The sequence below is a fragment of the Rhipicephalus sanguineus genome, chromosome 6 (assembly GCF_013339695.2).
Source record: "Rhipicephalus sanguineus isolate Rsan-2018 chromosome 6, BIME_Rsan_1.4, whole genome shotgun sequence".
Taxonomy (NCBI): domain Eukaryota; kingdom Metazoa; phylum Arthropoda; class Arachnida; order Ixodida; family Ixodidae; genus Rhipicephalus; species Rhipicephalus sanguineus.
In genome coordinates this window covers 72,472,112-72,496,030 of record NC_051181.1, presented here as the reverse complement: position 1 = coordinate 72,496,030, position 23,919 = coordinate 72,472,112, and the positions used below count along the sequence as shown (strand labels likewise).

The window sequence follows — 23,919 nt, the reverse complement described above, 5'->3', positions numbered from 1 at the left end:
CATCCCAAGCACTTTTCCCAGTTTACCGAACTTCCACTAGCCGTACAAAACTGTTTCGCAATATAGACTACTTCGTTAACACTCTCGCAATCTGAACAAAAAACTGCCACATCATCAGCATATGCAAGTAATCGTACTTCATTCTCATGCAGTTTGAATCCGCGGATGGCACTGCTGTTCATCACACTCACACAGAAAGGCTCTAAATACAAACTGAACAACAATGGTGAAAGAGGGCAACCCTGACGCACGGAGCGTTGCAAGTTAATGCGCGCCCCCACCAACTTATTAACAATGAGTTGCGTTGTACAGCCCTTATATGCCATAGCCACTCCCTCTTTGATAATGCAGCCTACGTTTACAAAATCCAAGACACTCATCAGGACATCATGTGACACAAGATCAAAAGCTTTCTCTAAATCCAACTGAAGCATTGCTACACATGTCTCAGTCGCATCGCAGCACTCCAGAACAGATCTGGCCTTATGTATATTGGTCGCAATTGTGCGTCCTTTGATTCCACACGTCTGGTGTGGACCTACTATTTCCTTTATTACACCTTGTAATCGCTTAGCTAATATTTTCATGAAGATCTTGTAATCTACATTTGTTAAGCTAATGGGGCGATACGATTTTATAAAGCGGAGTTTAGTTTTATCATCTGTTTTGGGGATTAGAATAGTGTGCGCCGTCAGAAAGGTGGGAGGCAACATCTTATACTTGTAAGCTTCATTGAAGAGACAAGTCAAAATTGGGGACAAATCGGACTTAAACGTTTTGTAAAAGGCTGCGCTCAACCCATCTGGTCCAGGTGACTTTCCTGGGTTTAGCCGCTCAATAGCTCTTTCAACTTCCAAATTTGAAATGGGCAGTTCCAACCCTACAACAAGACTTTCGGGCACTTTTGACATCAAAGGTAAGAATTTCTCCCTAAACATTCCTATGTCAACCTCCGATCGCTTAAACAGATCTCGATAGTAGTTAGAAAAAACGTTTTCTATTCCCTTATTATCTGTGTAAACGACACCATTATGATGTATTTCCTCTATGGTATTTTTGCGGGCATATCTCTTCTCTTCACCCAGTGACCGTTTTGTTGGTGCTTCACCAACCAACAATTTTTCTGCACGAGCTCGAATTATAGCCCCTTTATAACGCTCAATGTCAAAAACTTCCAGCTTATGCCTAGCCTTGCGAATATCTTCCGAGAATGTTCCTGGTGATTTTGCTTCTTCTTCTAGCAATGCAGTAAAATTATGTTTTAGCAATTGTTCCTCCTTTCTCTTCTCTCGTTTAATTGCACAGGCTCTTTCCATTGCCATCATCTTAATATCACTTTTACAATATTCCCACTGAGCACCGATCGTTATTTCGCTGGTTTTGTTAATTTTGCCGACATGTTCTAGTACCTTTTCTTTAAAAATGTCATCCTCCAGTAGCTGTGAGTTCAGCTTCCAAAGGTCCCAGGAAAACTTACTTTGTCTAGCGCCGCCACAACGGATATTAAAGCAGATTAGGCAGTGATCCGTAAAAAAGACTGGTTCGACTACGTATTTGTTACACATTGGTATTATACTCGCCGTTACATAAGCTCTGTCCAGACGAGCGTGACTGGAATTCTGAAAGTGCGTAAAATGAATGTTTTGCCCCGCATCCAGACATTCGGCCACATCTTCAAGGCTATATCGGTCTATAATATCGCTAAGGGCTACCGTACTCGGATCCCTATACGGTGCATTGCTGGTCTTGTCATGTGCAGAAAGCACACAGTTAAAGTCTCCCATTATTACGAGCTGCCTGTCGGTATCGCAATATCCATCTAGGGATTGGAAGAAATCACATCCTTTCGGATTGAACATTAGGTGCATACACAGTAATTACACGCCATTTAGAAGAAAAGTGCCTGAAATCACATACTACTAACCTCCCTGATAAACTAGATGTAACAGATTCAACGACCAACCCCTGTATCTGGCGGACAAATAAAGCACAACCGGCTGAGGAACCAATGGCATGACTTATACAAACACTGAACCGTGAACTAAAAGGCCGCACCATGCTCCCAGTCTCTTGTTCTCCTTCAACTTTGGTTTCCTGTACAGCTATAACGTCGAGATCTCGCTCTACAACTAATCGATACAGTTGATTCTGTTTCTTTCTGCTAGCGAGACCCCGCACGTTAAGTGAAGCAAAACGGAGAAAGCTTTCCGTAGCCATGGTATACGGTCGACTGAGATTGGGAGCACGATGCTCACCTCCGCCACTCAGTGCAGCTGAGCCTGCCAGCCGCACGCCTCGTTCCTCCTCCGTAGGCGCGCCCTCGATGCTACGAAGACGACGGCGCCGCCGGACGCCTGTCCGGCGGGATATTAGGCCGCGGGCGCAGCGCCGATCGACGCGGTGGTAGTGCTTTCGTTGGTGGCTCTTCGACGCCAGCGTCTCCTGCAACGCCGTTGTCTCCCATGTCTTCCCGCGCCCGTTTGCCTGTTGTGCCGCTGGAAGCTTCCATCGCCAACTCATCCACTTGCAAATTCTCTCCGGTCACGTCCTCCATTCCCTTACTTGCTTCTGCTGTCGGCGTCGCTGCCACCAGCGCCGAGGTTTCCGCAATGTCCATTACCATAAGCTCTTTTCCTGCTTGGGAAGTAAGGGAGACGCTAGCCGCGCGTCCCTCCGTGTCTTCTGTGCTTGCAGGCCTCGGCGTGCTGCCAGCGGCCTCCTCGGCATCGGCCTCGTCCATGATGAGCTCCGCAGTGTCCTCACTCGCCGATGTCCTCGCAGGTGCCGTAACACTTGCGTACGTTCGAGCGCAGACCGCGTCCTCGTGACCGTAGCGTCGGCACTGACCGCACCGCGGTACACGACAATCTCGACGAATATGGCCAGTATTTCCACATCGCAGGCACAGTGGAGCTCTTCCCGGGACAACCACAAGGGCTTGTTCACCAGCAACTCGCAATTGATGGGGAATATCCTCGATGTTAATGCCACTTTTAAGCTTCAGAGTAACGGTTCTCGTTGTTGAGCCTTTATCCGTAACTCCGTTCACACGCCATCGCTCACGAGTAATGTCTGTGACACGGCCGTAGGGCAGGAACGCCGCCCTCACGTCTTCATCTGCTGTGTTGTACAGGAGCCAGTGCACTTTGATACGGAGATCCTTACTTGTCGGGTCGATGACGACACAACGTCGACCTTTCACTTTAACGTCGCTGCTTGCAAGAAGTCTTTTGGTCCCTTCGTCGCTTCTGAAGGTTACTGCCCAAACGTGGTTCATCTGGTAGGCACCCAAGGCGACTACTTCAGGGAGCAGGCGTAGGTAGTCCAACGTGTCTCTGAAGTCTTCCACTCGAAATGGCCTTGCTCGAACATCACCATGCATGAAAACAGTGTTTAAAACAGAGCGTCCACTGGGCAGATTAGGCAGAATCAAACGGTACTCGTCATTTTCCATTGCAGCGTTCCTGTTACCGCGGTCCGACTCGGCCGCTTTAACCGCTCCTACGGAGCACGACATGCTGCGTCTGAACGCGTCGGTGTCCAGAAACAGAGTGAACGCCACACTCGGAGACGACGAACACGTCCTTTTTCTTTCATGTTGTCACTGATTGCACTGACCATATCGGTGATCTGTCTTCATTTTCTTGTTTAGAAACGCCGGCTTGAGTATTTTCGTACATGCGACAACCACACAAGATAGTTCATTTCTTTGTTTTGTGCTTCCCGGTATCAGAACGTCAATCCGGCCTGTTTCTCAGCAAACAAGATTAGCGTAACCGAGGATATGTGCGGCATTCGCATTGACCAGCTAAGCGGTTAGTCATTTCTATGTAGAAAACGCTGTACTTCTGAACTGCACATTGAACACTTCAGTTTTCGTCACGCCCTTGGACATATTTTCGGTCATTATTGTTCACGTTCCGCGACTACAGCCGTAATAGCGCACTCTAGCCGTACGGACCATTTAGCTTAGGGCAATGTACTCCGTGCGCGACGTTAGAGCGAAAAACGTGGATACTGAAATACGAAGAACTGAAAAACCTTTCGAATGTAGTTTCGATCGTCTACCGACTCGATGAGGTGATATTCGCTTATTTAACTGCACAAATCCAAAGCTAAAAACGCGGATATTTGGCTTTATTTCAGTGCCTTCCAGTACACTGAAAAGCACTGGGAGACGCTCGATTCCAGTGCATTCCAGTAAACTGAAAAGCACTGGGAGGCGCTGGAAACGCAGCTATTTTTTTATTAATTGTATCCAGCCCCGCGACGAATGCAGTTCTCTCTACTGTATATGCGTGTGCTTAATAATGAGTGGTCATCGCTCGCGGTATGCCGGCACATCGACATATACTATATATGAGGGGCAGGAGTACAACTGCGTTCTACTCTGTCATGCCAGAAGAGTATACGGCCATTCCACTCTCTCAGATGGAGGTAGAGTATAAGCACATTTCACTCTCTCCTTTCGTACAGAGTGAACGTGCATTTCACTCTATGCGATGCTTTGCGAGAGTAAGAGAACGCTCTGAAGAGTAACTCGGCTTTCTTACTCTTGCGATACGCTTACCAGTTCTTAGAGTGTAATACACCCTGAGGAAATTATGAAAAGCATTATTTGGACCACATGTCTTTAAAAATGTGAATGACTTCCGTAATTTCGAACATAAAAATGTAAGGATTTGAAGATGGAATAATTACCTAGAGATATACCTTGCAGTTGGCATAAAAACTACACAGTCATTAAAGGGGTCATGAAGCACCCCTTGGGCTGATTGAAAAAACGCATCCTGCGGAAAGCTGACACGGCTATGAACTGCTCTGCCAAATATTACAGTCGTGCGCGCCGCGTAATGGCCACAAGCGGAGCGCGAAGTTGCCATTTCCCCAGGCACCCTCTTTTCAAACAGAGGCCGGTTCTCACTCTCGTCGGTGGGCGGGGCGTCTGTCCGCTGTACGTCGCAAAGACATAGCATGCTTATTGGCCGATAGCCGACGTAAATCGAGAGCGGCGTTCGGATCAGATGCGCTTCTTGCCGCGGAATGCCGCCACTTGCCGGCGCCGCACTCGTGCAAGCGAATCACAGCGGGAGAGCGATCGCGTTTCATGACGCGCGCTGGCGTAACTTCTTTCCCCCATGCCATCCTTCCCTGTCTAGCTTCCAGTGCGCTCGTCGGCACGAGAAAAGAGAGAAAGCGCTGGGAGCGTGCGCCAAACCCCCGTAACTCCGCTGATTCTTGACGGATTCGAGAAATTTTTGCGGCAGTCGATTCGGGAGGCAGTACACTCCGATACTGAGGCCATTAGATCATTACTTGGAAAAGTGGTTCATGACCCCTTTAAACTCTATCATGAGACTTCATTGGTAACAAAGTTCTTTTGCTATTGTTGCAATCAATATAGCTTAAGCTTTTGTCCACTTTCAATATTGACCAAGGCTTAATCAAGACCTACCATAATGCGTAATTTATCCTGAACTCTCCAATAAACTGAGCTTATAAAAGATTAATAATTTTTGCTGAAATTAGTAGTGATATTTTTATAAAATATTCAGCGACGATTACGATACTGCCTAATGCGAATTCTGAGCGCAGCTATTTAGGTGTTTTGATTTTGCGATAGGTTGAGCAAATGCGCATGCGTCAAGGCGACGGGGCGCAGCGCGAGTGGGAGTATAAAATGCCCGGTTTTCGCGTCAACGTAACGTGATGAACCTGGCGTCGCCAACTTGCGCCGCCGCTGGTTGACACGAACGCTGCGCCGGACTATTCAAAGTCTGCTAGAGCGTTCCACGCACGAAGTGTCCCTTCGACAAACGCACGTCTTCTTCTTCTCCCAAGCCTCGCAGATCAACCCACATTCTCGTGTCCGAGCACGAGAGGCATGCGCTGCGCTAGAAGCGCGAGCCCAGGGCGGCGGCTTCAACCAATGGGGTCCCGGAATAGCGACTCCACCTAGTCTGTAGGAACTTCTAAAGAGGTCCCACACCTCTCTTTGTAAATAAATGCTTTTCACCACCACCACCACGAGGCATGGCAGACGCTAATACAGCGGCTCGCTGGCCCTCATGGTGGAAAACTTTTTTGGGGCAGTCTCTATTTCGTCCTCGTTCGCTCTATCAGTTACGCCGACGACAACGGCTCCGCTGCTCAACGCAGGAACGGACGCTTAAGAGCTGCGCTCTAGGATGAGCAAATCGCGCTAAAGAGTTGTTCTTGGAATGGGATTTGGAAGCTTATCTGCGCGCTCGCGCAGGTAAATAACATTATTCCACTAGGCTTAAACAGGGATATTAGTTAGTTTGTTTTTTTTTTAGGAAAAAGAACATTTTTTTTTTTCCTTCGCTCATGCGCCGGCGGCCGTCGCGTGATATGCAACATAACTTTCTCCAACCTATTTAATCGCTCGGGAATGGATTGAGAAGCCACCATAACTTGACTATGCTGCCACTTCACTTTGTTGGTGCATGTCTCTAGAAAATGCCGAGCGAGATGTACCTCGTATACTCACTTGGCTGTATGCGCAGACCGTGCGATTGACCCACGCACGGTCCTGACCAAAACTGACCACGCACGGATTGACCAAAAGCAGGGCGGCTTGAGTTCATGGGCGCCCATAGGCACACATTTTCTGCTTACTTTGAAAAAGAAAAGGAACCCTATTTTTTTTTTTTTTTTGGCTGACTGGCAGACAGCTCGTGAGAGAGGATTTTAGAAATTGTGGTCGGGCGCGAATAAGTTCCCTGTATACACACAGCGGCGCTTTTCAGATCACCTATATATAGAGTGCAAACACACGAGGCAAATGATGCAGTCCGTAAAGACGATCACGGCTGCACAATGATGTGTATTTTATTTTTTTTATTAACGTGCGACGCTAATTGTTTTTGGACGACTAAAATCGACACGATAAGCAGCAGTCATATATTTTTTCTTGCGTCTTGATTTCGAGTTTTAGCCAGGCTGTTCTTTCTGAAAGGCAGCTTGAAAAACACATAGCTATATTATGGCGCCATATTCGCCTAATAATAAATAATATTGCTTCTTTTAAACTACCTCCCAATATTGCGGCGATCGGGCTCAGCCTCTAGACGACCCAGCGTAGCGGCAAAGCCAACCAGTCATGCCTTGGGTACTAGAAGACAACACGTGCTAAAAGGCGCGACGGGGTAAAGCAGATTGCTCATTTCCTCATCAGATAGTTCTAACTACTAGTTTCAAGCACACCCATTGCGATGGAAGAAGACGGATCTAGGTCGTCGTCTCCCGAGGTCGCGTATCCGCGGCTACCATTACACAATATTTTATTTATTTATTATTAATTGATGCTGTAAGCCCTTGATTGGTTATTACGGGAGTGTGTAATACACATAAAGAGACAAGTGCATTAGTGAAAAACAAGAGAAAAACAGCACTGCTAATATGAACTGCATATCATGACAATATAATTACAGAGCATATAATTGGCGCATTGTATCACATTCCTTGTGCGGAGCATTAGCGCAGAGTCAAGCCTGTCAATATCGAGCTCTGATTGATCGAATTACCGTTGATATCGAACTATTTTCCCACATGAGAATCTTTAACGACAACGCGTAGGAAAATGTACGGCTACATCGAACAAACATAGCCGGAACACTTCACGCATCGAACGGCCGCGCAGCGCGAAACGCCCCAACAAGTTGGCTTCCCGTCACGGAGGGGGACTTTCCCACAGGCATTCGGGAGAGCGAGCACTGTGATTAAGAGGGCACCGCACGGAGCGAGTGTGAACTGCCGCTTGCCGTCACGCACTTACTCCCTTGATTCCTCGTCGCGCCTGTCGGTCCGTCGTGAGTGGTCACTCTTGGCTTCTTCGCGATTTCCCGCTCCCTTTGCTAACATGACCGCTGACGTGAAGAAGAAGAATCTGCCGTTCTTCTTAAAGTTGGCAATAATCAACACATTCGAACGTGGAGAAAAGAAGTCTGACGTTATCGCTTCTTGCAGCATAACCAAGAAGTAATCGAAACACGACATTGAAGAACAAGGCCAACATCAGCCCCGCCACGGTGGTCCAGTGGTTATGGCGCTCGACTGCTGACCCGAAGGTCGCGGTATCGAATCCCGGCCGCGGCGGCTGCATTTTCGATGGAGGCGAAAATGTTTGAGGCCTGCGTGCTTAAATTTAAGTGCACGTTAAAGAGCCCCAGGTGGTCGAAATTTCCGGAGCCCTTCACTACGGCGTCTCTCGTAATCATATCGTGGTTTCGGGACGCTAAACTCCAGATTTTATTATTAAAAGGCCAACAATAGGATTTCAAGGTGGAATAGAGGCGCCCGACGAATACGCGCAGCTGCGTATGAGGTACGATGAGGTGCTGTATACATCTATACCGTATTTAATTGCGCAGAACCCGCCCCTGAATATAACCTGCACCTCTAACGACAAATTTCCAAAAATAAAAAATAAAAAAAATTAACCCCACGTTTTGCCGTAAAGCCGCTTTCGTTGTATTATCGTAAAGTAGTGCCGTGAAGCCAACTTGCGCAACAAAATTTGCACTGCGAAAACAGTAAATTCTTTAAAAGTTTCATATCAAATGATACGCTATACAGAACAACTTCTCGTTTTCTTTTTTTTTTTTGGCAGTTTTATATATGCGGGTTCGACTGTCAACAAGACAGTTTATTGCTTCTCAGAATAAACTAAGATTGTTCTTTTTTTTTTGACAACCGAATCTGGTTAAGAATTTCACTGCCGAATTGCCTCGGGAAAGAAAGACAGCGCTTGCAGCAGTCATTATGCATTGTGAAAGGAGGTATATGTATACACAGTGTGCCTATGCCTACATGTTTCCTGTGTCTTGATTAGGAAGTACTTGCCGTAGCTTACCTTAGGTGATTATGAATTATACTAAGGAAATAGGTTTCAGTGCTTTATACTCGGTCGTTTTTGTAGTTGTGGGAGGTATGCAAATGTGCACTGTAAAAAATTGTTGTAAATTTACAGATAAAATATACGAAATTTCTATACCACGAAAGAAACTTTCTGTGAATGTGCCATGAAGGAAATCTATTAAAAAGAGAAACCGACATTTCCTGTTATTCGTGACCTTCAGCAAAACAAACGACTCAAAATTGAACCTCCACAGTTTTAAATATTTAAAAGATTACAAATGTCCATGAAATAACATTTCATGTTTTTCTGGTTTCTCGCACAATGCTATTTTGATTAATATTCGGAGCCTTTTCTGCGGTTCTACATGTATGTATCGGCTGAATAGTTACGGCTGATGTATTTAGTAAATATGAAAGTAAAGTCAGGAGCTGGAATTTTTTGAGGTTTAAAATGTTAGTTTGGGTGTATATGACCCACAGAAATTTAGTGTATTTATAGATGAATTCTAGGGAGGTTTCGTAAGCTAAACCAATTCCAGAAGACGCACAGTGCAGCTTACGTCTCAGACTGCACAACACCTTGTTGGCTTTCGAAGTTCATCTATACATGAAGATTCCAACGCAAGTGGGGTGTCGCTATGAAACCTATGTTTTTATAGTGTCTAAAGTGAGCAAGTTCCTGACTGTCGACACTCTATGAGCAATTTAGAATATTCTTCTTTCTAGAAATGGGCGTAAAATTAGACTTATGTTAAACTTCATATGTTACTTATCTCAGTAGGTTTTAATTGTCCGTGAGTTTGTATTAAGTTCGGTCGGATCGCTCAACGACTCCACACTTTTGTACATCATAGAGTCGTCCGCAAACATCCTTACTTGTGTAGTAATGTAATATCTATTGGCAGATCATATCTAAAAACTAGGAAGCGCCCTAACACACTACTCTGGGGTGCCCCAGGTACCACGGGAGAGATCGCTGATGTCCTATATATTGTTCACTGCGTATTGCGAGAAGTTTCTTTATGGTAGACGAAGACAACTGTTTGTTTGCCGTCGAGGAAATATATGATCCTCCCCCGAGGATGTTTCGTCTAGCGCATGATTATGTTGCGAATAGCGCAAACCGTTGGCTAAGTGGCTCGAAGGTGCTCTCGAAGGCGATCTCGAAGGCGATCGCGAAATATTTCGTTAAACCATTATTACAAATGCAGATATGACTGTGAATCTAATATATATTATTCGCGCGTCCATAACGGTTCCTTGAGATCGCGAAGAGCGGGAATTTGTTGAGTGGTCGCTCTAAGGCTCCCTCGAAGTCGTGAAAGCTTGTCAGTTATTCACTTTTCAGCAAATTATCTTTTGAAACGTGCGCTCCCTTTGAAGAAACGCGGCGATCCTCTTTCCGGCAATGATCGACCACGGGCAGTACGCTTCACAGCACGGCTTTGGTTCTCTCTCCATTACTCGACTGTGTTGCGGTGCAGCTCACTAAAGCAAATCTTTTATTACAACGCAAACAAAATCCGGGCTACACGCACCGTCCCACGTTGCTTATTTCGTGCAACGGCTTGCGCTGAGCCTCAGATGTCTTGGCTCTATGACTCACTGGCTTGCGCTGCGCCTTTATTTATTTAGATGCCCTATGAGGGCCTTGTCGGGAATACGACAGGTAACCGTTTCCTCCCCTTTCTGTTTCTGTCCGCACAATCTCGTTTGGTGAGTGAGTGCCTGCGATCGTAGTTTTTTTTTTTTTTTTTAGCTCACCAGATGCTCACGTTCTATGGGCTTTTGTGAAGATGCAGGGCAAGGAAGAGAAGGGCGCCTCCCCCCATGCTCAAGACTAAGTGCTTAATTGGTGAGCCTATAGTTAGCAGGTTCTTTTTCTTAGTGGTATAATGCCATACTGAAAGTATCACTATAGGAACCCCCTAATGTGGATCGCAGCAATGCCAGACTTATTTTGTGCGCGTCATCCTCATTGTGTGGTATTCCGGCTCATTGGTCCGGATTAACTACGCCGCGCGGGCAAATAGAAAACCTGCGCCTCTGTATTCTATGGAAGTCCAAGCATGGGCACCACTTTCGCTAACAGTTTTGCTTGTTTGCTTGCCAGGAATTTCTACGCGCGTAAGACGAAAAATCGTAATACGCAGGAGACGGAAGTATACATGCATGGCGTTGGCCTTGGTTTTCAGCGCACAGCTTATTCTGGAAAAAAAGCTGATATAACCCCCCCCCCCCACCAAGAAAGAAAGAAAAAAGGAACGTGCGTGATTTCAGAATCGTACTCCATGAATAAATTGTGCCTCGCATGAATCAATTTCCATGTCACCAGCGCTCGCGTTGACAAGGCGTTGAGTAGACAAACAATTAAAAGGCCCCAGCCTTTTCAATTTTTTTAGCCACTCAGTCAAGTACGAGGATCACATATTAAGAGGGTAGTATTTCAGTGCATGTGCCGCCAATCAACCCGGTCCTGTGCTTTCTGCTGCCACGTATATACCTACAAACTTCTTATCTCATCTACCCACCTATTGGCGGAACATGGGAGAGGCATTTGCCCTGCAGTGGGCGTAGACAGACTGATGATGATGATGATGATGATGATGATTTCAGTGTACTTAACAAAGCGGCGGGTGTGATCCGGCCGCATGCACACACATGTGTAGCCCGCATACTGAGAACAGCTATAAAGTTTAACCATTAGCGACCAGTAGCACAAGAGTTAAAAAAAGGGTTAAGGCAGCTTCTACGGGTGTGTTTGAAGTCCTGCACACACGATTGAAATCTGCCTTGGTGACAATCTATAACATGGATTGTAATCTATGATGATAATCTGCAGGATGATAGTATGAGCTACAGTATAGAAGGTTTAGATTCTTACCTTCACCTCAAGACAGAGACCGAAATTTACGCTTCTTCCTATAGGTGTAGCAATTTCAGCGGAAACACACCACTGATAAAATGTCAGCGATTGTGGTAATTCCCTGCGATATCATGCGTTCTCTCGCCGCCGCGTATTGGCCACGCGTGGCTATACAGACCGCAGTGGCGCAAATCGATATTACGATTTGTCGTCCAATATGGTAATTAGGCAGCTTCTGTGCGGTTGCAGTTTCGTTCATGAAAACTCAGTTAAGCGTATACGATCGTCACAGCTTTGCAAGGACCTTCTACATTTGACTACTCGGCAGTTCCAATTTCAGTCCAGTTCCCAGTTTCGTTCTCGAAAAGTTCTTAGATGCGAAAATAACTGAATAAAACGCCACGGTTATAAATTAACATTCTTTTATTATATTCTTTATAGATTTCAAAACAGGAGAAAGTGCCTCAGATCAGCTGGCCGACGTTTCGATAGGGGACCTATCTTTGTCAAAGGCGCCTTGTCATCCCTGGCGTGTCCAACAGAACAATACAACTCACAATCACTAACACACTTAGATCCCTCCTTGCTGATGAATTAATAACTCCATCAGAATTCAAGTTTCTGAAACCAAACACAAAGCAGCAGGGCGGTTTTACCCTCCTCCAAAATTCACAAAGTACCATCCACCGAATTATACACTGCCAATATTCCAGGCGCCCAATAGTATCAAATAACAACACCCCAACCGAGAGCCTCTCCGAATTCCTTAACCACTTTCTCGGGGACATTCCGAAGACATTCCCGTCATTTGTACAGGACACCCCACACCTACTGCGAATAATAGAAGAGATTAATAGCAAAGGCACACTACCACAAAACGCCATCCTCGTCACACTAGACGTACCGCTTTATACACGAATATCCCGATCCCAGAGGGCCTAACCTCAATAAAGCAAACTTTAAATTCAACATAATGTACAGCATTCTACTGAAGTATATTTATCATTACTACGAACTAGTACTATCACACAACTATTTTGAATTTGAAGAAACTTACTACCTTCAATACAAGGAACAAGCAGGGGCACCCCATTCGCACCCACTTATGCAAACATATTCATGGGAATTCTGGAAACAGACTTCCTGGCTCGCTGCGCAGACAAACCCCACACCATACCTTCGGTACATTGATGACATACTTATAATATGGGGTCACGGCAGGGACAATCTAGCTAAATTTACATCATTCCTAAACTCCTTTCATCCAACGATAAAGTTCACGTCCGAGACCTCAACTGAGAGCATCAACTTTCTTGACACAACCATATATCTTGAGAATGGTATATTAAAGACTACGCTGTATAAGAAACCATTTGACAAGCAACAATACCTAGATTATACTAGCCATCACCCAAAACATTGTAAACAGGGCATTTTCAGGAGCCAAGCAACAAGGTTACGTCGCATATGCGTAGAGGATCAGGATTACGTAAACAGACTTACTACCCTAAAAGAAACACTAGCAAACAGAAGCCATCCAAACGCGTTCCTTCATAAGGCTTACACGAACGCACTAAAACTAGATCGCACTGAGACACTCAAACCACAGCCCTAAAACCACAACAACAACAACGCCTCTTCTCACTACAAAATTTTCCAACGCACTTCCGAACATAAACAACATCCTCGCAAAATACTATCCGATTCTAACAACCAACCAGAAACTTAAAAAAAATCTTCCCCGAACCGCCTAAGGTTGCCTACAGACGCAACGCCAATTTTAAAGATATGCTCGTACATGCAAAACTCGCAACAAAAACTACACCAACGTCTGGACCCTGTGGGCGTCCAAGATGTTCTACGTGCAAACACTATACAGCCAGCCACCAACGTAAAAAGCACAGCATCCGATTACCTTCACAAGGTAACATCGAACTTCACGTGCACCTCAAACAACCTGATCTACTTCATTGAGTGTGCCACCTGTAAAAAACAGTACATAGGCGAAACTGGACAACCAATTCATGTAAGACTGAACGGCCACACGCGCAGACACAAAGCACAACTTACCAAAAGCAGTAGCCAGCCACTTCAATCAACAAGACCACAATTTCGATCAAGCCAAACTTTACATTCTACAAAGCAAACTTCGGTCACCACGTGAGAGGAAATACATGGAATCGTATTTGATACACAAATTTCAATCCCTACACCCATCAGGAATAAATCTAGCTCGTGGTAATTTGGAATCGTTAAAAGCCATTGCATGATTCCTATAATATTAGAGACATGAAGTACGCTCAGCTTTCAAAAACCTTAACCTATTCGCAAAATAAAATTCCGACCAGCTCCCATAATACACTATCAATATTCTTTTTTAATATCTCTTAACCTGCATGTAAAAGGTGCACATACGTGTAGATATTATTCTCTTAAGATATTTTCATTTTCTAGTGAATCCGAGGCCACGGTTTCCTTCCCCCTTTCCGCGCTCCAAAGGCCGCTTCTGGCCAGCATTGTCACAGCCCTCGCTTTCTCAGGAAGTTCTACGAGTCTTATTCCGATTGTTCCCCCCGGCCCGCCCCTCGTTCCTTTCAACTTTTTTTTTTTTTTCCCTCTAGTTGACGGGCGCCCAATTTTTGGAAGCCGCCGACGACACTGGATGCATATGCCAGCCAATTACTTCACCCTATTAGTGACGGGCGCCCCACCATTTTTTGGAAGCCACCGACGACACTGGATGCATATGCCAGCCAATTACTTCACCCATAAGCAGGAGCTTGCTTTTTCAGGCTAACCCTTTCAATATCACTTAAAGTAGGCAGGCGGCCTTTTAAACGTACGCCGCCCGAGTACCTTTTTGTCGTCTGTAGCTGCCTTCCCCACCACCTTCTGCAGCTCCTTGGCGGACATTTAAACGTAAACCGCCCGGTTTCTCTTTTTTTTTTTTTCTCCCCCGCCTGTAGTTACCTTCCTCACCACCTTCTGCAGCTCTTTGTGATGGCTGCACTCGTCCTCTCGCTTGGTTGTACCAGCCCCCCCCCCCCCCTTTTTTTTTTTCTCTCTTTTTTTTTTCTTTCTTTGCAGCTACCTTGAACTCTGACATGGCAGGACCCGAACGTGTTTGCAAACCTCTCTTGAAATGTGGCAAGGGCTTTACTCCTCTGCTTTCGAGTTTCTCTCTTTCCAGGCATCAATTACCAACAGCAACAGACACGCCGCCGCTGGACATGACGTCATCACTAACCCCATAAACTAACACGCCAGGGATGACAAGGCGCCCTTGACAATAGAGTAGGTCCCCTATCGAAACGTCGGCCAGCCTGATCTGAGGCACTTTCTCCTGTTTTGAAATCTATAACGTGTATCCATCCGTCGGCTCTCCTTCTTGACCTTTTATTATATTCTATGGCAGCCGACAGGCAATCGGGAAATCTTCGTTTTGGCGGAACTTGCATTGTAGAGGCGTGCGTTGTAGGGAGGTTCGACTCTAATATTCTTGCATTTGTTTCGCATACTTCAGTTGTATTGCTAGTTTTTATACTGCGAAGGCATTTTTACTTATAACAAATGCAAGATGTTATAGTTTATTTTTTTTTGTTCTAATGTACTGATATTCTTATTGTTATGCATATCTGCTGGAAATGGAAAATAATGAAAAGTGTAGTAAGCAGGTTCATGCCGTCTTTTAAACAGGTGTTTCTGCAGGAAAAGTGATTCGCTGTTGTCAGCTACCGCGGTAGTTGTGTTATGCGGCCCCAGTAAACGTTCGTCACTGCATTTCTCTATGCCAGGTAGCTCATACTGTGCAGCTTTATAACCTATGTGCTATAGTCACTCTACAGCAGTGCAGATTTTTTATGAGGCAAATCGTTAAATTATGCACATATTACCGTATCAAATGTTTGTTGTTAAGCCCTCCAAAAGCAGAAATGGGCACTGACACGTGTATAGGGAGCTTACCGCGTAGCGTTGTGACCTTTCATTATAATGAGAGCACATGCGCTTGTCCAGTCACAGCGCCGACACCACGAAACGTCCAATAAATGCACCAGCATTGTTTCACCTCACACTGTTTCTGACACGGCTCAACTGATTAGATTTAGAAGTTCAATAACGGTTCATAAGCTCTCGGACAACCTATACCACCGAATTAAGACGCTTGAACGCACAGTGAACTTCCTGCGCGATTATACGAGCTGCTGTGGATGTCTACTTGACTATTCCAGGTTGTTGTGCCATTCCACGTGAAATACATGCACAAATAATGGATTCCTATAATGCACTGACTATCGCCAAACGCTGCATAGGAACTGTTAACTACTGATACAACACGATTGTCCAAGCTGGCCGCAGAATCCACAATGACGTCGAAGTTTAGGAATGCTGATAGTGTTAACCATCTCTATGAATTTAATTGGACCACTCGCGAGGTAACACAAAAAAGCAGGGGCACAGACATGAAATCCCTTACATAACGCCAGCTGTCCTGAAGTTTCATTTCTTCCACTTGACTTGAAATTTGTGGGCGCACATTACATAAGCACAGGGTAGCCCCATGAAACGGCATATCAATAACATTGGGCGATAGTCCGGGCGGCTTTTCAAACTGGTGCGATCAGAACAGGGGCTGCCGGTTTATCTACCCGGGATGCCATGGCCGAAAGAGGCCACGAAATTATTCACTATAACCGACCATCTGCCTCGCCATCGCATCCGCTTTGCCGGCACACAGGGCACGAACACGTTGCGTAATTCGAGAACATATCCGCTGAAAGACCTGTACAACAATGACTCCGTACCAATGAAGGTTCCGTTTTGATTCTCTACAAATCCTATGTGCACACAAGAAGACCCCTAAGTTAAAAGAAAAGTAAAACGGAAATAAATGTGACCATAAAGCTCTGTTTTAGTTGCACTCAGACACCGGGTGGTTATTTACTCGGTTCATTGTTTACATACGTGAAAGTACAAAGAACGAAATGGAGGCTGATGAAACCCAGAACTCAAGCATGCCAAAACAAGGACAGTTGGAACACAGGCTCACCCCAATGACACCGCGACCCAATGTTTAATATATAAAGTATTATTGTACAATCTCAACCGCAGCAGTTACTTCTCATCCACTTCCACTTTACCTTTTTCTCATAATTTGCGCAGTTCAGTATCAACTATAAAAATGTCCCTCTTTGTTTTCCCTTTCGGCAATATTTGATATCTTCTGATAATTTCGTCCAAATAGGTATCCTGAGTGATTCGGCTACTTCAGTATATAGACGATACTAAGCCTCCTGTACTTTTATTGCTATCAACTTTAGTATTCCAGTGCTCAGTTCGCTTACATGCTTCATTACCACCTTTTTTTTTTTGAAACCTTGTGTTATAAGCATCTTCTCGTCCAACTTCTGCGTAAGTGGAATGCTCGTTATTTGCTTGTTTGCCATGTACTACATAATTTGCTGTTTTCTTTTTGATGTTTCGTAGTGCACTCTTAATAACTGTATCATGCATCCTTTTCCATTGTGTCGGAACAATATTATTGCAGAATCACGATGTAATAAGTCAGAAGGACGTTCAACAACAACATGTTCATCCTGGTATGCAAATATAGCTAGACAGAAATACGCATCAAGTTCTGAGCAAATATCAACAAATGTTTGCATTGTTTTGCCCTTGTCAAGTCTGTACGTACTTATCCGCACTTATGCATCGGAATGGCAGCTTATTGTATGAGATCAGCTAATATATGAGTTACCTTTGTAGCATATTCTTGAGTTGTATGCGATTATAGGTGCATAAAAATTATACTTGAACACTTGTTCTTACGAAACTATAATTGCTACTTTTCTTTGTGACCCGTTCGGCCTGTTCTACACCCGCTACCTCGGGCCCTTTTCACTGGAGATCATCTAGGAGGGGAGATCGGCAGATGCCGAAGTAAGCGTTCATTGAGGGAAGCAGGGAAAATAATTTTGTGATTGTTTTTTTTTTTTTTTTTCAAAAGGGTCTTCGGTTCTCCTAGATCTCAGTTCCTCAGGGCTCAAATAAAGTTCTTGCCATTTGAAGTTGTTGTCAAAATTTCTAAGCGTCGTTTACTCGTGATTCGTACCAGCAGTAATATATTCCTTTAGAACAATATGCAGCTGGCAATAGGGGCCGCCAACGTTTGCCGGCAGGACGAGAGCACCCTTGCCTCCTTTCCGACCCCTTAACTGACGACTCTGCTTTCAATGCTTCTGCAATATTTTTTAGAGTCGTCGGTGAGCTGACATTTCAGAAAGCATCATAATTTTTTTTTCCTTTGCGATAGGCGAAGCCATATACCGACTAGGATGCTAACAAGTCACTACAATGTAATAGCCATGCGGTTTTACTAAGATTGTTTCCGCCTACCGATGGCGGCGTCCCAAACACCCTTTTTTGACGAAAATACGTGGGACTATTTCTGCAATATACGTGCTCTGGCAAGAATAGCTTGCTTGGACGGTATAACAGGTGCACATGTACACGGCTCTTATAGCTGGATAACAGGGCTCGGCAGAGATACCGAGAGTAGTATTTCGGAACAGAGATATCGAATGTACGTGCTGGAAGCGTAAAATACAGATACGGAGATACCTTGTCTTTCACGTAATGGGATATTTCGGATATTTTTGGGGGATTGCTGATGATGCTCCGCACTGACATTTATTGAGTGCAGCATAAAATTGTGAATTAGGTTGCAGCACCAATCGAACTGGTAAGTCAACCATATCGCTCCAATCGCTAACGTCCACCAGTGAAATAAGGGAATTATGTGCAAGATATGGTCTGTGGCGTACAAGGTTGTGGGGCAATTTACTTAAGCCAAATTGATGTTTCGGCCTCAACACAACCCTCATGAACGAGGAAAGTCTCTCCACTACTGGAGCGAGCACCATTTCAAGAATAAATACCGCCTTCCTGGCCAGCAGGTCCTACAAATATGGCGTAACACTTCTCAGGCCCTGTAGAATAATTGCATAGACTAATATGTGTAAAAGCGCTCCCTTATAGGCGGTTTCATATTACTATGTACTGCATTTTTTTAGAGCCTCATTTATAATGCGAACGTATATATATAACGAGGCTCAACAAACGTTTAATTTTTTCCGTCTTCCATGTTACCACAACTGTCGCGGTCACCACAACTGTCACTGTCAGGACTTGACCTGGTGAATACTAGCACAATTCTTTTGGACGGTGGTCCGTAATGATCTGGCGTAAATGTGAATATCACATCAATGTAGTCAATTAACATTTGTGCAACTCCGGGAAACGAAATCAAATATTAGGACCTCATTCGCAAAACTTCGCGGTGTTTAAGTAGCATTTTTTTTTCTAAAAGAAATGTTACACTTCGCTCCTTAATCTAGTCACTGCTCGTAGACTGAAAAAAGCACCTCATAATTTCCCTCCCCGGCAGTTCATCTCGAGTATCAGGGGAACCACGTTCTATTATGTTACGCAATCCATGTGCATCCTCTTTATTTATTTTCTTTCCAGTGATTCCTATTGTACTACTTTTGCATACAAAAAAGATGAGTATATTTCCATGTGGAAAGACGGACAAAATTATCTGGCAACTAGCGGAAAGCTTTTTTTTTTTCCACCCTACGGACCACCAGAACATGAACTTGATTAATTCGTCTATGGTAGATCTAATCCTTGCATAAGACTGTGCAAGTAACCCCGCTATTTTTAACGCAATAGCATAAAGAACCCGCGTTGCAGGAAAACAGGTGTCGGTGGCAGTGTCAGTGAATGAAAAATCCCCGACGAATGTAAGAAAAAAAATCCGGTTCACGCGGGAATCGAACTCAGGAATTCTGCGTGGCTGCCAAATGTTTTAGAGCCATGTACAGGCTTGAAACTGCTTTGGAAAATACCCAGGCGTCACATAATGCGAAGAGTCGCGTTAATGTTGCGTGACAGAATCGTCCAATCGCACAGGCTTCACGCCATGTGAGTTGCCTGAGTGAGTGGTTAAAAGCTACCAACTCCATTACAATAAGGTCGGCCATAATTCATCGTCGTGATCATCAGCCACACTATCAACATATGTGCAGCTACTTACAGAAGCGTTATATGGTCACTTCGCCAAGTTTAAAAAGTATAATAACGTATGGGCTATTTCGCAACAGCACTTGCAGTAGGCGAGGGTTTACAATAGCCTTTCATCGCGGGACAGCTGAGGTACACACTGAAAATTTGGGGGGGGGGGGAAGCACGGCTTGCGAATGAGAAGGCTCGAAACATTAGAGCGTTTTACTTTTTAAGTGCGAAGGTTAAGCGTCCTCTTCTATATTTTTTGTTCGGCAATAATAGTGGGCGCATTTCGCCGGAGAGGTTGCTCCAGCGATGAGAAGGGACAGGACGAGGCAAACTGCGCGCACATGAGGTCATTTGATCGAACACTCTTTTCAACGAATGAAGGAAGGGAATTTTGAGGACTCATTTCTTGTTTTACACAACCTTTTAAATGAGAACCAGCAGACAATGAAGCCAAGGAAGATATAGGCGATGTTAACTGTACTGTTTTAAGTGATTGTAGTAATGGGTATAGATGTGAAGAAAGTAAAGTGGGCGACGAAAGACAAGTTCCCCACGGCAGGGAACGAACCTGCAACCTTCGCTGCTCCAGAATAGTCGAAGGTTGCAGATTCGGTCCCTGCTGGCGGCAAGTTGTCTTTTCGTCTTCTTTACTTTCTACGCGTGTACCTCAATTACTACATTACACTTAAAGCAGTACTATTAACGTCATTTATACATTGTATACCTTGCGTCATTATCTGCTGTTTTCAAAAGGGTTTGGTTTGTATGTGTGTCATGAAGCTTAAGAAACTAACAGTTGAATATAAGAACAGCGCAGTAGACAAGGACTGACGAAGAAAAGACAAGCAACACACAGTCCTTGTCTATTGCACTGTTCTTATATTCAATTATGTCCTACCAACGTGCCCAAGTTAACAGTTGCTTTAACAGCTGGACTGGCTTCTGCTCGGCCGATAAGTTGGTGGAGGCTTCAACCCCACGAGGAAAAAGACTCACAAGTGAAAGTAAAATATTTCTATGGAAGTTTAATATTTTCTGCATTATTTTCTATTATCATTTTTTTATGTCTACAGCAATCAATCATGTTTTCCAAAATAACGTGATGTGACAGAACTGAGATGACGTAATGAGGATCGGAAATATTCGAGCTTTCCTATGTACATGAAGCTTCGTATTTGAAGGTGGGAATGATATTTATTTAAAAAAATGATAAACATTTATGCCCATTATCGTTTATAATCGATCCTGGTGGAATAATTCTAAGAGGTGAACTCGCGGAAAGAATAATTATGAGTACTTTTTTGTTAGCAAATGTCATGTAGCAACACCAAATAACTGGAATTAGGAGCGAAATATAGATTTCCAACGGACAAGTATGCTGCTTAAACGACGTGACGTTTTTTGAATGAGCCCCTATGACTGTACTTCGGTAGCAGAGTTGCATAGACAAACAACGTTCATTCGTTTGCCCTGATCCAGAATACCGCAGCCGACGACCACAAGGACCGTCACTGTTTCCGACGACGATTCAGTTGTGCTGCTTTTTCTCCATTCGCTAAACCATGCGCGCAATCTGTGCGATATCATGGAAAGTGCAGCTCGCACCCCACCGAAAAGGCGATACATCGATCGTTAATTAAAACGACGCTAGCTCATTCTGTAAATCTCGGAATAAATGGCAATTGCGCTCTTCTGAGTATTCGTTTCAGTTACGCCTGTGAAGCTCGTCGGATTGCATCACTCCGCAAAAATTACCGGCGACCGCTTTTTGAAAATCTCAAAGCGGCAATGAGATCTTCGAGGAAGGGCTTCAATTCTTGCAGTATAACCAACGGCCTCTCTTCTCTAATTAAAAAAGTAAATAATTTAATTGCGTGATTTTTGCCGTGAGTAATGTATCTATTCTTTTTTTTTTAAGATGGCTGCAGCTACAGAAAAATTAATGCCGAAGATAGCGAGCCAGTATCTCAGTCATATAATGTTGAAATTCAAGTTCCCTGCGGAAAAAAGTTCCTGGCTTCGCAGCTGCTACACGGCGTAGCCAGGAATTTTTTCCCGGTGACGGTGTAGCTTTCTTATACATTTGCATTTTGATACTTTAATTTTCCTTTGCATAAAAGCAGTTTGATGCTTTATCTAATGAGTTAGAAAGTTAGAAAGCTTGCAGTCTTACTTCAGCCTTTGAAATTGCGCCTTTTCTTAAATACGAATGACATATACAAAATGAGAGTTCTGCTGTCCATAGTTCTCCAATATTTTCTTTCTGAAGTTAACAAACCACGTCAAATTTGTTGCACTTTCACTTTTGCGTTTTCATGCGATTACGTGAGGCTCGTGGTTTAATGGCGTATACATGTTGGCAAGCAGGAGAATAATATTAGTTCCAAATAGCACGAAAATAAAAAATACACCATCCGTATCAACATCAAATTTCAGGCACAGAGGTCCTGTTTAAGCTTCAGGATGAACTATCATCGTTATTAATTATTTTCTGCGCATAAAAATGCATTATTTCTATTATGTAATCATTTCATTTGTGTAGCTGATTGTTCTACTGATTTGGTTGGTTGGTAACAACTTTATTGATAGTCTTGAAAAGCTTTCGCCGACCGGGCCTTAGGTTCCTACTGATAAGTTTATTCATTTCTTCCGTGTTTACTTCTCTCTTAGTTACAAATGTATTGTGTTACGAGGGCCCCGATGCTGTCGTTTGACTTTGTGACCCTTGTCTGCATGCTACCCGTTATTAATTCATGTATATTGAACTTACACTCATAAACTGAGTCTCCCATGACCTGCCATGATATTCATCGCCCATGGCTCGCGGCTGCAAGAATCATAAAATGGCTAATATACTGTAGTTGTAGTTCAGCACAATTTCTCCAGATTTATCTAAATACAACAAGTGCCGCAAATGAATACGGCTGCATGTGTAACCTTTGTCTTGATTATTCAAATACATGATTCGTGCGTTTTGGTAGGCGATGACTTGTATACCAAATCACCCAATTTTCTATTCTCCTTGAGAATTATTATGTTGCTCTACAGTCAGCATGGATTGAGTTGGTCACGCTACCTGCCTACCGGTCTCCACCTCTTCTAAGGGAGTTCTACAGGATAATGTCGAATACGAAATGAGAGATTGAGACATTGTACCTTCCCAAACCAGGACATCTTAATAATAATAATAATAATAATAATAATAATAATAATAATAATAATAATAATAATAATAATAATAATAATAATATATAATAATAATATAATAATAATTGGTGGGGTTTTCCGTCCCAAAGCCGACCATGTGGATTATGAGAGACGCCGTAGTGGAGAACTCCGGAAATTTTCGACCACCTAGGGTTCTTTAAACCTGCACCTAAATATAAGTACACGGGCCTCAAAACATTTTCGCCTCCATAGGAAATGCGACCGCCGTGGTCGGGATTAGATCGCGCGACCTTCGTGTCAGCAGTCGAACACGGCGACGGGTATACCGTCAGGACCACCACGGCAGGTGGCACCTGAAACTTTGAGTGTATTCTTGATTAAAATACAAGGTATTATTGCTCGTTTGCGGCAGCGCTTTTTAGCGATTGCTTGATGCGTTGAATGCTCTTGTTGAATTCACTTGATTCACCGCAGTGAGCTAGAAGAAGACAAGCGATGTAATAGAAACGCGTGACTATAAGGCTACATCGACTTCTTGTTTATGAATTTGTGGAGCGTAAAACCGCTTAAAAACAGTGTCTAACGTATTGTTTTTGAAATGTGACCGCACTTGTCGGTCTAATCCTCTCTCCGGTGCCACTTCCACAGAAAAAAAAGTTTCCGGCCTTTAATTGATTTTTCAGTGTGACATAAGCGCTGAGGCCCGTTAGGAAAAGTTGCAATCTATTTCACAGGTTCAGCGCGGTGCCTCTACACTAATGAAAGTCAAATGCACGATATGCTTACATACCTACTTCTCAAAAAATATTCTGTCCTCCAGTGCGGTGCTCTAACACCGCCAACATTGCGTTTGAACAGTCGACTCCCACATATCCGCCATTCCTTTTTTGTATTCGGTGCATGCATAATTCATATTTTTTTAAGTTTTGAAC

General features: G+C 44.1%; 2 protein-coding genes across 2 annotated transcripts in view; one reads left to right on the top strand and one right to left on the bottom strand.

Annotated features, from left to right (window-relative positions):
* Positions 1-23,919, top strand: part of LOC119397333 (protein dissatisfaction-like) — a 332,205-nt gene that overhangs the window by 33,647 nt on the left and 274,639 nt on the right.
* LOC119397336 (uncharacterized) lies at positions 2,327-3,517 on the bottom strand. Its single transcript, XM_037664769.1, has one exon. It carries the CDS (start codon positions 3,515-3,517, stop codon positions 2,327-2,329), a length of 1,191 nt encoding a protein of 396 aa, XP_037520697.1.